Source organism: Brassica oleracea, chromosome C2 (assembly GCF_000695525.1).
Source record: "Brassica oleracea var. oleracea cultivar TO1000 chromosome C2, BOL, whole genome shotgun sequence".
In the NCBI taxonomy this organism is placed as follows: domain Eukaryota; kingdom Viridiplantae; phylum Streptophyta; class Magnoliopsida; order Brassicales; family Brassicaceae; genus Brassica; species Brassica oleracea.
The window spans coordinates 42,185,883-42,197,760 of record NC_027749.1 but is presented as its reverse complement, the minus strand read 5'-3'; the positions used below and the strand labels follow the sequence as shown (position 1 = coordinate 42,197,760).

The window sequence follows — 11,878 nt, the reverse complement described above, 5'->3', positions numbered from 1 at the left end:
GATAAGGCGAAAGGAATCCATTAATGAGAAACTCAGAGGATTCATTGCTCACTAATGAATACGGTGTCGATTGATCGATCCGTTGAGGAAGGGGAAACGGCGAAGGGAGGAGTTGTCGAAGAGATTCATTTAGGGTTTCCAAAGAGCGAAGAGAAGAGAGACGTCAAAGATTCACGACATTATCCGACTTTATCGGACCACAGCTTTTGATCAACATGTTTCTTCGTTTTTCACGGTTAAAAAAAATACAGCCCAAGACCGGTCCAATTCGGTTTGACGTGGAAAAACTAAGCAACCTCATTGGTTGATTTTAATGTTCGACGTGGACACCCTCTTTACTCTTCATATTCGACTTTTAGTAGTGTTAGATATTTAATGGTGTTTTTTAAAAAAGTGACCCTCCTCAGTCCTCATGGTCATAGATAATGGCGATATGGATGTTTTCTAAAAGAAGACAACACACTACAAGAAAACGTTTCTATAACAACGAAGATTTACGAGGAAAATATTTCCTCGTAAATTTACAGGGCGTTTACAACGAAATTACGATGAGTCCAAAATTCGTCGTAAACTCCATGTAACTTTACGAGGAAACAGTTTCGTTGTAAAGTCAATGTAAGTTTACAACGAAAGTACGTGGAAAGAGAAATTCGTCGTAACCGTTACCTCGACATTACAACGAAACATGTTACCGTTATATTTAGGTGAAAACGTGTATTCAATGTGCTTTAACTTACCTAAATTCGTTGTAAATTCGTTGTTATATTTCACCTACCAAACTCAAAAATTTCTATATATATATATATGTCATTTCCCACAATTCTCTTCCTCACAACATACAAACGAAAACATAAAAAAAATCAGATAAAATATTTTTAAAACAAAATCTAAGAAAAAAATGGCCGGTAGCGGTAGTATTTACGAGTTACGGAGTTAGATGTATTTGCACAAAAATTCCGACGGGAGGGTGACAAACGCATTTCTGAGCGGGCTAGAGACATTCATGCACCAGGCGGGCTGTACACTGATCACGCAGGAAAGCGGTAAGATGTTATGCCCCTGTCGGAAATGCAAGAATTCAAAATTTGCACGTAGTGAAACTGTATGGAAGCATTTAGTAAACAGAGGATTTACACCACAATACTACATTTGGTATCAACACAGAGAGGGTTATGGGGGAAATGAAGCTAGTAGTAGTAATAATAATTTTGAGGATGCTCATCATAATGAAGAACCGAATCATTTGCATAATGAATATAATTATCATCAGGAGGAGCAGATGGTAGATCATGATAGGGTTCAAGATATGATTAGTGATGCATTTTTAGAAACAACTAAAACAATAGCTGATGGAACTGGAAATGTAGAAGAACCTAATTTGGATGCAAAAAGGTTTTATGAAATGCTAGATGCTTCAAATCAACCAATCTATACTGGTTGTAGAGAAGGTTCCTCTAAATTGTCTCTAGCAGCTAGGATGATGAATATTAAAACGGATCATAATTTACCTGAGAATTGCATGGATGTATGAGCGGAGTTGTTTAAAGAGTATTTGCCAGAAGACAACGTGTCTGCTGAATCTTATTATGAGATTCAAAAATTGGTTTATAGTCTTGGGTTGCCTTCGGAGATGATTGATGTTTGCATCGACTACTGCATGATCGACTGGAAGGAAGATGACAAGTTAGAAGAGTGTCAATTCTGCAAAAAACCACGATTCAAACCGCAAGACCGTGAGAGGAATTGGGTACCGTACCAAAGGATGTGCGGTTTGACTTTTAAATACTTTAAAAAAATATGTTTTTCATTTTCAAATTACGTATACCCCCGTCACAATCTTGACAAACATCCCACACAACGATACTTCACATCTTATGTTGGCACTATTTTGATAGATTGGATGGTTAGTTCCACATAAATAGACGGTGTCACACAGTTACGATTTTTGTATGAAAATGTTAAGATTTCCAAATGTAATCGACGTAAACCATAATTAAAGATTCAAAGCCAAAAATGAATAAATGATTTTGGGATGAATGGTGTTTATTAACTGTTGCGTGGCCGAATTTTTCACTAATTAACGTAATACTTTGGTAAGGCAGATAAAAAAGCATCCTATAATCGCAAAAGAAAAGAAAGTAGGCCAATCTCTATGGAATACGGAAATAAACTTCTTAACTACTGCTTTGATCTCCAATATATAGAGTATCGAGCATTTGTGACGCAGTATAAAACAATGCTGAGTACATAATTAAGTCTACAGCTCCTTTACGATGTAGCTGATCATCATGGTATGTGAAAATATATTAGCCTAAAAGGCTAAAACATAATCAATAAACTCAACATATATCAGACAAAATGATTAGTAGCAACCAGGAGCGGAATCTAGTAAAAAAAGGTGTGGATGCACTTGCCCCCATTAAACTTTTTAATACTATTTGTTAAAGTAAATTTCGGTTGATTGAAGAGACTAAAGCAAATTGTTAGATTAGCTTATTTTTCTATATAGATGTTAAAGTACCTAAAACTAATTAACGTTACATATTTTACACGACAAGACAACATATCTAAAATTTACTTTAAATATGATATTAATATAGATTGATGGATAGTATGTTCCTACTGGTAATTTAGTAAATTTGCAAGAAAGGGATGGGTAAATTTGTCAAATAAACTTTATGCTTAAGGCCTACATAAACAACCAACCATTCAACTAAAATCTTTACCGTAGCAAGAAGAACAAAAAAAACGCAAAGAAACTCTAAAAAACAGTGAAGATGGCAAGCCAAAATCTTACTGCAACGTTGCTTCTCTTCACCACCTTTCTCTTCATTTCCCGATCAATCTCAGCCGTTCATTCTCCTCCACTACTAAACGCAACAACCAACGATCTAACTTTCATCCGAACAAGCTGCAACGCTACTCTATACCCAGACCTCTGCTTCAACTCTCTCGCCGGCTACGCCTCCGCCGTTCAAAGCAGTCCGGCGAGGCTAACCAAACTAGCTATCGGAGTTACCATTTCAAAAGCTAAATCAACGGCTGTTTTGCTTTCCAAGTTCTCGCGCTCAGCAACCAAAGTCAAAGACTGTGCTTCTTACCTTAAAGACGCACTCGACGAGATGAGAGATTCACTCCGAACACTACGCAACATTAGCCGCGGAGTAGGCATTGGTGCGGCTCCGTCTTCGGTGGAGATGTTTAGGTTCAAGATGAGTGACGTGCAGACGTATATGAGTGCAGCATTGACGTATGAGGATACGTGTACGGACGAATACGAAGAAATGGATGAAGCTGGAGGGACCAAGACGGCTGTTTATGATCGGGTGAATAATCTGAAGAGGTTAACTAGTAATGCTCTTGCGCTTGTTAACAGTTATGCCAATAATGGAGCTCCATGAGATGAGATCATGAAAGAGTTTTGTAACTTTTAATTTAAATGTTTCTTCTGATGATTTTCTTTACTTTGTTAAATATTTCTTTTGATAATTTAATATATTATGGGTTTTAAACTTTTAATTAGGCATGGGTATTCGGGGTCCCAATCGGGTTTCGGTTTTATCTATTCGGGTTTCGGTTTTTCGGGTTTATCAAAATCAGCCCCATTCGGGTTATATGAAAGTTCGGCTCGGAACCGGTTCGGGTTCTATCGGGTTCGGGTCAGGGTTAGTAAATCTTCAAAGAACCGGTATAACCCATTGTACTTTCGGGTTCGGGTCCCAATCGGTTATTCGGTTTAAAAATACCTGATTAATACCTACTTTGTAACCAAAACATAAGTGAAATCGGTTCTTCGGATTTTAAGTACATGATTTGTACCTATTTTAATAGTCAAACCATAACTAAAATCGATTCAAAAATAAGAAAGGTAAACATAGATATTGATAGAAAGAAAACCAAATAAATGAAAGCATAAAACAAAAATTAAGTTCTTATAAAATGGAAAACATTATTCAATGAAAACAAAACCAAAATCTAAAAATTTGAAGCTTCAACCGCCACCTTCAGCCATTAACCTTCATATAATAGATAATTATTTTAGAAGGTCAATAATATTTTAAAGTATTTTGGATACATATTAGGAATTAAGATCATGTTTGGTAGAAGTTCTTTTTGTGATTTTAAATGTTTCGGGTTCTATCGGATATCCATTTAGGTCCGGGTTCGGTTTGGATAATACCCATAACCCAAAATACCATAACACAAGATTCATTCGGTATTTATGTCGGGTTCGAATCGGTTCGGATTCATTTTTATAGGATCGGATTCGGTTCGGATTTTCGGGTTCGGTTTATTTGTCTAGCCCTACTTTTAATTCTAAATATATCATAGTTGAGTTCAGTGTGGGTTTGGATACAGGTTATATTGCCAGATTTTTCGTGTGATTTATTAGGCAACCTTAGCTATTCATCATGTGAAGTTGTGAACCTATGGATATATTATATATACATATATGCATGGTCAAAATAGTAAAAACAAACTACAGTCGCAGAGTATAAAGCTAACCCTCAGCCTCAGCCTGACTCGTCTTGCTCGTCCGTTTAGCGAAGGCATTTAAGTGTAATGCGAGCCTTTGTAGGGTACTCGAGCAAGGCAAAGACAGAAGACCACCAATAAAGATAATCCCCGCAAGGCCACAAATAAAGCTTATTTCTGCAAAAAAAAAAAAAAAAAAAAAAATCACAATAAGGTAAGGCTTATATAGCTAAAAAAAAAGATTTGTTGTTAAATCACAATTTAGTAGTGTTATCATGCTCTATATGATGTAAAAAGGGGAAATTGTGTTTATCAGCGTTTATCATCATGCATTCTCGAATATTTTCCCTTTTCTGTAAATGTGTTCAAATATCTAAAATTACTTCATGTAACATGTTTTATACGAAAATATATCTCAACATATATACATATGTTATACTATACACATAGATATATGGTTTAAATGAATATAGTTAGGAATAGATCACAATCATATGGAGTGGTTATAAGTTTTGGTGTGTGTTTTTTTCTTCTTTTCTCGATCCATGAAATGAGTACTGACTACTGAGTAGGACATATCGGCAGGACCGAGATGTGTTCATACTTCATACTCGATTCATATATTTTTTGTTAATGGGCCCACTTACTCAAGTCCTTCCAAACCAAAAGAGAAGCAAAACGTCTTCTCTTTTGTTCACGAGATTGCACCGAGTCCCGAATCCACACTGGTTTTGTTCACTACATGCCGGTAATTGTGTGCATATGAAAGAAGATGCCACTGGTTGGTTGTGAGAGGAGATGTTAAGATCGTTGGAACTTGCAAGGCTTATACTATACTTTTAAAGCTAGCTTACGTTTATTGTTTCAGTGTTAAGTTTTTTTATATAATTTCCTCTTTTGGGCAGCAGCAGGCTCAAGCATGATTGTTGGTTATTAATATAACAAAACAAAAGAAAATTCCAAGTACTGTTCTTTTTGGTCTCTCCCCTCAAACTGCAAAGAACAAAAAATACCCTTGTTTTCAAATGACGTGTGTTAGTAATTTCTTCAACATTCAATTTGTTAAATCCTTTTAACAAAATCAAATCAGAAGTTTTTGTTTTTTTTTTTTCAGCAAGAAAATGAAAAAGACCCAAACTTTATACATGAACAAACACATGCAAAGTCGAATTACATTCTCAAACTTGTCATTTTTCTCTACTTAATCCCCATAATTAAAATAACACAAAAAAGTTTCTAATCAAAACGTAAGCTGGAGAGTAACTCTAACAACCAGCAGGCACCATCACATGTTATGGCCTTCCACGCCCTCGACGCTCACCGTTATTAGCTTCACCCGTCGCCGCATCTTTAACCGTCTCTGAATCGGTCTTCTGCTTCTTCGGTGGTCGTGGGTGCCTTTGTTTTCTCCTCAGTCGAGTCCAGCTCCGACTAAGAATCCGGAGGACGACCTCTAGGCCTTGGTGTGGGAGCTGGGACCACCGCCACGTGGCTTGAATCTCCCTCGGGTTTCGGTTTAGGAGGACGGCCACGGCCACGCTTAGGAGGAGCATTTGGATCTGGCTTCATGTAACTGTTTCATCCGGTTGAGATGGTAGTTGAGAAGCGTCAGGTGGGACGGTGGCAAAGTGATCTGAGTTGAGTCGATGTGCTTTACGATCGCCGTTTTGTTGCATCCGTTCGTCGCTTCGATCGCGTCGCGTCCATGATCATCTGAAAACCAACAAAGAAAAAACGATTCAGATCAACCGAGGAAACACAATTTCAAGATCTGAGACGGTGAAATTAGGTAATACTCGAAGGGTACGGTGGGAGAGAGAAGGGCAGCTCTTGTAGCTGCGGCGGATGGTCATCTGTTGGAGTTTGTTGAAGATCAACCCCAACAGTGCAAGGAAAGAAAGAGTACTGCTCTGCTGCCTTGTAATTTTTAATAAAAAAGAATGTTTTGTTTTGGAAAGCTGATCGGACGGTTAGCGTTTGAGTATTACAAACCTTTATCTAACGGTTTAGGAATGTTATCACACGGGATTGCTGACTTGGCTGGAGCCGATAACTGATAACTTTTGTGTATTTACGGTACTACCCCATATTTTGAAACTTTTTAACTCGACACGTTTCCTATGAAGTAGGAAAAAAAGAAACCTCGAGACACGTCATATCGGTTCAAGTTGATGGAACTTAAGTTTCTCAATTTTCTTTTAACGACGATCCATCAAACATTCAACGGAGTGCTTACATGCTGAATGATATAAGAAAAATTTTGCGGGTGGAAATCATCAAGTCCGGCGACAGAGTTTGAGCAAATCGAAGATTTACCAACGGTGTTGTGGCAAAAGTTCCCCATCTCACGAGGACAACACGTGTTTGTCCGTACACAGAATGGAAGGCGCGTAGCAAGCCACTGTGGCACTTGAAGTGGTTACCAAAACCAGCATACTGGGTTTGGGCTAATCTTGGACTTTTACTATATAGAGATTCAAGCCACGTGACAAAGAAACTCATCTAGTCAACCGACCGCGTACTGTTACGAGGTCCAAATGGGGATCAAGACGTTGTTTACTACAGTATCATCTGAAAAACTCTACCACCCGCTTCCCCCTCGTGTTTGAAAAGACGTTTGTCATTCATTCCTTTTTATAAAATCAAATTGTTTTTTTTTTCAGATTAAAGACCCAAACTTATACATGTACCACATGCGAAGTCCAAACGCCATTTTTCTCTAATCAGCCCGCTAAAACTAAAACAACACAAAAAGTTTGTAATCTAAGCTTATTCGGTAAGCAAGCTGGAGAGTAATTTGAATTTCACTTTCCGTGGCCTTCCAGGCTCTCGACGCACACGCACACCGTTAGTTTTCGCTCCGTCGTAGCCTTGAACCATCTTCTCCTTCTTCGGTGGTCGTCCTCGTCGAAGAAACCGAGGGAGACGTGACCGCCACGTGTCTTGAATCTCCCTGAGGTTTCGGCTTTTGATCTGGTTTCATGTAATTGTTTTTCACAATCACGATCTTCCCCGAATGTTTCATCTGGTTTGAGATGGTAGTCGAGCAGCGTCAGGTGAGACGGTGGTAAATGTGTCTGTGTTGTCTCGATGTGCTTTAAAATCGCCGTTTTGCTGCATCCCTTCGCGTCGTTAGACGCCTCAATCGCTTCCATGATCATCTGTAGAACCAAAAAAAAACGCTTCAGATTCTACCGAGGAAACACAATTTCAAGATCTGAGCCGGTGAAGTTAGATAATACCTGAGGGTACGGTAGGAGAGAAAAGGGAAGCTCTTGTATCTGCCAGGAATGCTTCTCCTTTGGAGTTTGTTGAAGACTAACCCCGTTCTCCATTGTCACGTCAAATACGACTTCGGACAGTGCGAGTAAACTTGAAAGAAGAGAGAGTACTGTTGCATGAATGGCACCTGCAGCAGAGAAGCTGGGTTCATTTAATGTTTTTGTTATGAAAAGCTGATCGGACGGTTAGGGTTAACGAACGTTGATCTAACGGTTGAGAGATGTTATCCCACAGGATTGCTGACCTCATCACTTGTCAGGAATATTCAGGGTAAGTTCCTTGGCTTGGACAGGTCTGAATTGCAGTCGATAACTGATAAACTTTATTAACCCATGATTTAAAACTTTATAAAGTCGAGACGTGTCGAATAGTAGCAAACATTTACGGAAGATAAAAATAATAATAATTTCAAGAATGCAAATAAAGGGATTGACTCATATATGCATATATCCCAAATATGATATATATATATATATATATATATATTCTACAAGACATAACAGATAGATCAAACCAAACATGTGGGATTCTATATTACTCACAAATAACAACAATAAAGATACAAATCAAAGGAGACCAGTGCTGCGGAAGGGGTTATTATTATGTTGGTTAACCGCAAAATCACCAAACCCGCTCGTATTTGGCTGCTGTGAAACCGGGTTAACCGGAAATTCCCCGAAATCACCAAATGGATTATTACTGTAATTATTATTATTGGCTGTGGGGTTTGGGAGTGCTAGCTGTAGTTGCTGCTGCTCCTGATGATGATAAGTTGGCTGGTAAGCACCAAAAGGGTTGTTGACAGCTGGCTGCTGAGGTGTCTGAATGCCATTGGATGATGATGCAAAAGGGTCATGATGGACCTCAAATGGGTTGGGAGCTGGTGCACCGTAGACAGGACGTTGGGAGGCTATGTAGGCTCCATCATCGTACAGACTGTTCAGCGTAAGTGTGTCTAAGCCTCCACCCTATTAACGTATTCATGCACACAACATTCATGGTTACTGGAGAGGTTAAGACAACAAAAGGATATAATGAACACATGCACAATAAAACATAAGAAAAAAAGAGAAGATTGCTTTACCAACTGCCTATCGGTGGCTGCAGAGATATCGTTGCTTGGTGTTGTTACCAGTGCAAGCTCCCATCCTGATGGGTCATAATCGTTTGCGTGACCAAAACGTGGTGTTGCAGGGTTATCTGGAAAGAGAGACAAAGAACAGAGATGATCAAGGAGAAAAAGGTATTTAATGGCAATGTAACAAGAAGCTCACCATCGGTTGGGATTATGGCTAAAGCAAGTGCATTTTGGTTCTCAATCGCTGATGCATCAGGACCACCAGAGTTCAGACCCTGTGTGGAAATTAAACAAAGAGAAGTTAAGAATATCAAAGCAAAACTGAGATCAGTACTCATAAAGTAAACATAATAGGAGCTTCACCAGTAGATCATCAGTATCAATGATGTTCTGAGACTGAGTGCTGGCTGAAGGAGGAGGAGGAGGAGGAGGAGGCGGGGGAGAAGGTTCAGTATCTTCAGATACAAGAACGACATCATCTGAAGGCAACACAACTTCACGTTCTTCATGAGACGGTTCAGCATCTTCGTCAGGAAGTCCATCATCCGGCCTATAAGTTAGAAGCTGCATGTAGACAACTTCATTTAGCACATAAAACCCAGAGAAATAGACAAAATGATCACTAATATGAGAAAATATGTATCTACCAGTGGCTCAGCTGGGGCATCCACCGCACGGGGTGCTTCTTTAATATACTCCTCCATTGTACTCAGAAAAGATGGTGGGGGCTGGAGACAATAAAAAAAAAACCATTGTAATAAGTAACAGATACAAGCAACCATTTCCAATTTAACTTGTCCTCATCTGGTACCTCTCTAAGTACAGGAAATTGAAAATTCCTAGCGAGTTCCAATCCTTTACAGGCTTCATAGAATTCAGAAAGGCTACGCGCCTGAAAGAATACATTATCCCTCGTTAGACAAGAGAGTGACTGACTATACAATTGGAGGAGTCCAGGCAGACAGAATAGTCCAACAACATCAAACCTGTTGACCAGCACGCTTGTATATTTCAAGGGAACTGATGGCTTCGTGTTTTGGCATTTCAAAGAACTGCAACCAAATAAATGAAAAAGCTGAGTAGGGAGAGGAAGGAAAGATTATACAAAGACATGATAAATATGATTGCAAACACACAAACTAGATCTACCTTGTCAATGAGATTGATAATTCCGTCATTGATAGCACAATATACTTTAAAACTCTCCTTCAACACCTATCATTTACATCACAAAGAGTGTAATAAATTTTCTGAGTTTTGCCTTTTCAGATGGAACAGAAAGCTTTGCAGAGCTAAATACCAACTGTGATCATTATCACGTACCAGAGCAAGTGCATATTGTATAACATGGTTGTGGTTAGCAGCACCTTCTGGCTGAACGGGGAAAGACAGTTCATCGATCAGCAAAGCAGCCACAACTTAATACCACAAATTATCAGCAGCTACAGACAAACAAATAAGATTTTTAAAAAAATACCCTGCAACCAATGAGACGATAGAGAAGCTGCTGCAAAGCTGGCAACTGGACCAAGAGCTCTTCACCATCTAAATCCCTGGTTCTACTATAACCCTGCCAATCCACAACACCCAAAACTGAAACATCAGAACAAAGAGAGTCCTAAGCGCAAGACAAAGCTCAAAGGAAAGGAATAGTTGAAACCTTATCCTGCCCTGGGGTAGCCTTAGGAAGACGCTCAGCCTCAGTATCATATTTCAAAACCCTGAAGCACTCAAGCCGCTCCTCAAGAAACAACGCATAAGTACGTACCCAAGCTGAACAATCCCAGGCTGTGAAAGAGAGAGAAACAAAAACACTCTATAAGAACCTCTCTTCATCCAACCATATAAGCCTACACTGAACTCAACACTCACCGATAGGGCTTGAATCATCCTTGAAGTTAGAAAGCTGCAGAATCCTCCCTCTCTGGGAAAAATTAAGTAGCTCCTCTCTAAACGTGGGATCTCCTTCCCTTAGAAGTCGATGAATCACAATCAGCGTCTTCAGAGCAACCTGTAGAGAGAGAGAGAATACACATAATAAAGCAATAAGCTTTTTTCACCCAAACACAATCTCAACGAGGAGAGAGGAAATGGGTACCGTCCAGTTTCTGGTTTTATGCAAGCGGCGAGAAAGGGCGTGAATGCAATACGCAACATCTGCTCGAGCACGAGTCACCGCCGTTGCAGCAAATATCTCTGCAACAACAATCAAGAAATGATTTTTAATGAAACAAAGCAGATCTAAGGGCTCACGAGTAATCAGAATCACTCACTTCCGAGATGACGATCTTTGGGAGGACACTCGACATGGTTGGTGGCTTTGACGATGGCAACGTCTAAATCCTATTTTTTAAAAAAAAGTCGAATCTTTCAGAAATATTCTTATGAAAGATTAAACATATAATCAGTTTAAGATGATCGGAGAGCGCGTACGGCGTAATCGCTGTTGACGCGGACAAGGCCGACTTTGGTGGTGTCTTTTAGGGCTCCATAAGCTTTACGCCAAGTCTGCAGCGTTCCCATCGGAAGGAGGGTGACTCTTTCAGAATGACCAACGAAAGAAAGAGAAACCAAACTGAAAGAAGGGGACGCGATGTATAATTCCGTTTTCTTTATTTTTCTGTTTTCTTTATTTAAAGAAGGAATTTCTGTTGTTTTTATTATATTATTGTAGTATTAGTTTTGACTACACGAAATTTAAACTGATATAAATCCATAATCAAAATTTTAGTTATTTGTTCAATAGGATTAATTTGGTGATTAAAGTTCACGCAAAGCATAAATGGTAATTATGATATTTATATCCAGAAATTTCTGACAGGACTAAAGATGACCTAACTAATAAGACTCGAATCTGCTCCTCTGGATTTGTACAACCCTTTTCAATATAAAATCTCAAAGCCACCTACCTATGCAGTCTTTTTAGTATGCACGGATCGAGACCTAGTTAATGATTAAATCTGCTAGCCTTGGGTCATCACCATGTTTCTGCAATTTCTTTCTCTTCATGATGATAAAGAGCGGCTTGAAACGTAAATCTGA

At 39.1% G+C, this 11,878-nt stretch overlaps 3 protein-coding genes and 1 long non-coding RNA gene across 4 annotated transcripts; 1 reads left to right on the top strand and 3 right to left on the bottom strand.

The window, feature by feature from the left end:
• The first annotated feature begins 2,721 nt into the window (after positions 1–2,721).
• LOC106325696 (21 kDa protein-like) lies at positions 2,722–3,507 on the top strand. The gene has a single exon (XM_013763754.1). It carries the CDS (start codon positions 2,778–2,780, stop codon positions 3,399–3,401), a length of 624 nt encoding a protein of 207 aa, XP_013619208.1. The 5' UTR covers positions 2,722–2,777; the 3' UTR covers positions 3,402–3,507.
• A 2,091-nt stretch (positions 3,508–5,598) lies between these two features.
• Positions 5,599–6,361, bottom strand: LOC106325675. The gene is made up of 2 exons (XR_001266979.1): positions 6,273–6,361; positions 5,599–6,189 (listed from the first exon to the last, which is right to left on the bottom strand). It is a non-coding gene; the product is annotated as an uncharacterized LOC106325675 (long non-coding RNA).
• Positions 6,362–7,193: 832 nt separating this feature from the next.
• LOC106325674 lies at positions 7,194–7,845 on the bottom strand. The gene is made up of 2 exons (XM_013763738.1): positions 7,719–7,845; positions 7,194–7,637 (listed from the first exon to the last, which is right to left on the bottom strand). The coding sequence occupies exons 1-2, from the start codon at positions 7,809–7,811 to the stop codon at positions 7,281–7,283; spliced, it is 450 nt and encodes a 149-aa protein (XP_013619192.1). The 5' UTR covers positions 7,812–7,845; the 3' UTR covers positions 7,194–7,280.
• Positions 7,846–8,225: 380 nt separating this feature from the next.
• LOC106321346 (putative clathrin assembly protein At2g01600) lies at positions 8,226–11,421 on the bottom strand. The gene is made up of 15 exons (XM_013759634.1): positions 11,270–11,421; positions 11,110–11,179; positions 10,935–11,032; positions 10,709–10,847; positions 10,497–10,624; positions 10,314–10,406; positions 10,160–10,210; positions 9,986–10,051; positions 9,823–9,888; positions 9,648–9,728; positions 9,484–9,564; positions 9,200–9,400; positions 9,033–9,111; positions 8,843–8,958; positions 8,226–8,726 (listed from the first exon to the last, which is right to left on the bottom strand). Exons 1-15 carry the CDS (start codon positions 11,357–11,359, stop codon positions 8,325–8,327), a joined length of 1,761 nt encoding a protein of 586 aa, XP_013615088.1. The 5' UTR covers positions 11,360–11,421; the 3' UTR covers positions 8,226–8,324.
• Between the last annotated feature and the right edge of the window lie 457 nt (positions 11,422–11,878).

Excerpts from the sequence above, each read along its gene's own strand:
- LOC106321346 (XM_013759634.1), bottom strand. The coding sequence starts at position 11,359 with ATGGGAACGCTGCAGACTTGGCGTAAAGCTTATGGAGCCCTAAAAGAC. Across the intron at positions 10,848-10,934 it reads ATAAAACCAGAAACTGGACG|GTTGCTCTGAAGACGCTGAT; the intron begins GTACCCATTTCC and ends CTCTCTCTACAG. Across the intron at positions 9,565-9,647 it reads AATTTCCTGTACTTAGAGAG|CCCCCACCATCTTTTCTGAG; the intron begins GTACCAGATGAG and ends TATTGTCTCCAG.
- LOC106325674 (XM_013763738.1), bottom strand. The coding sequence starts at position 7,811 with ATGGAGAACGGGGTTAGTCTTCAACAAACTCCAAAGGAGAAGCATTCC. Across the intron at positions 7,638-7,718 it reads CTCTCCTACCGTACCCTCAG|ATGATCATGGAAGCGATTGA; the intron begins GTATTATCTAAC and ends TTGGTTCTACAG.
- LOC106325696 (XM_013763754.1), top strand. The coding sequence starts at position 2,778 with ATGGCAAGCCAAAATCTTACTGCAACGTTGCTTCTCTTCACCACCTTT.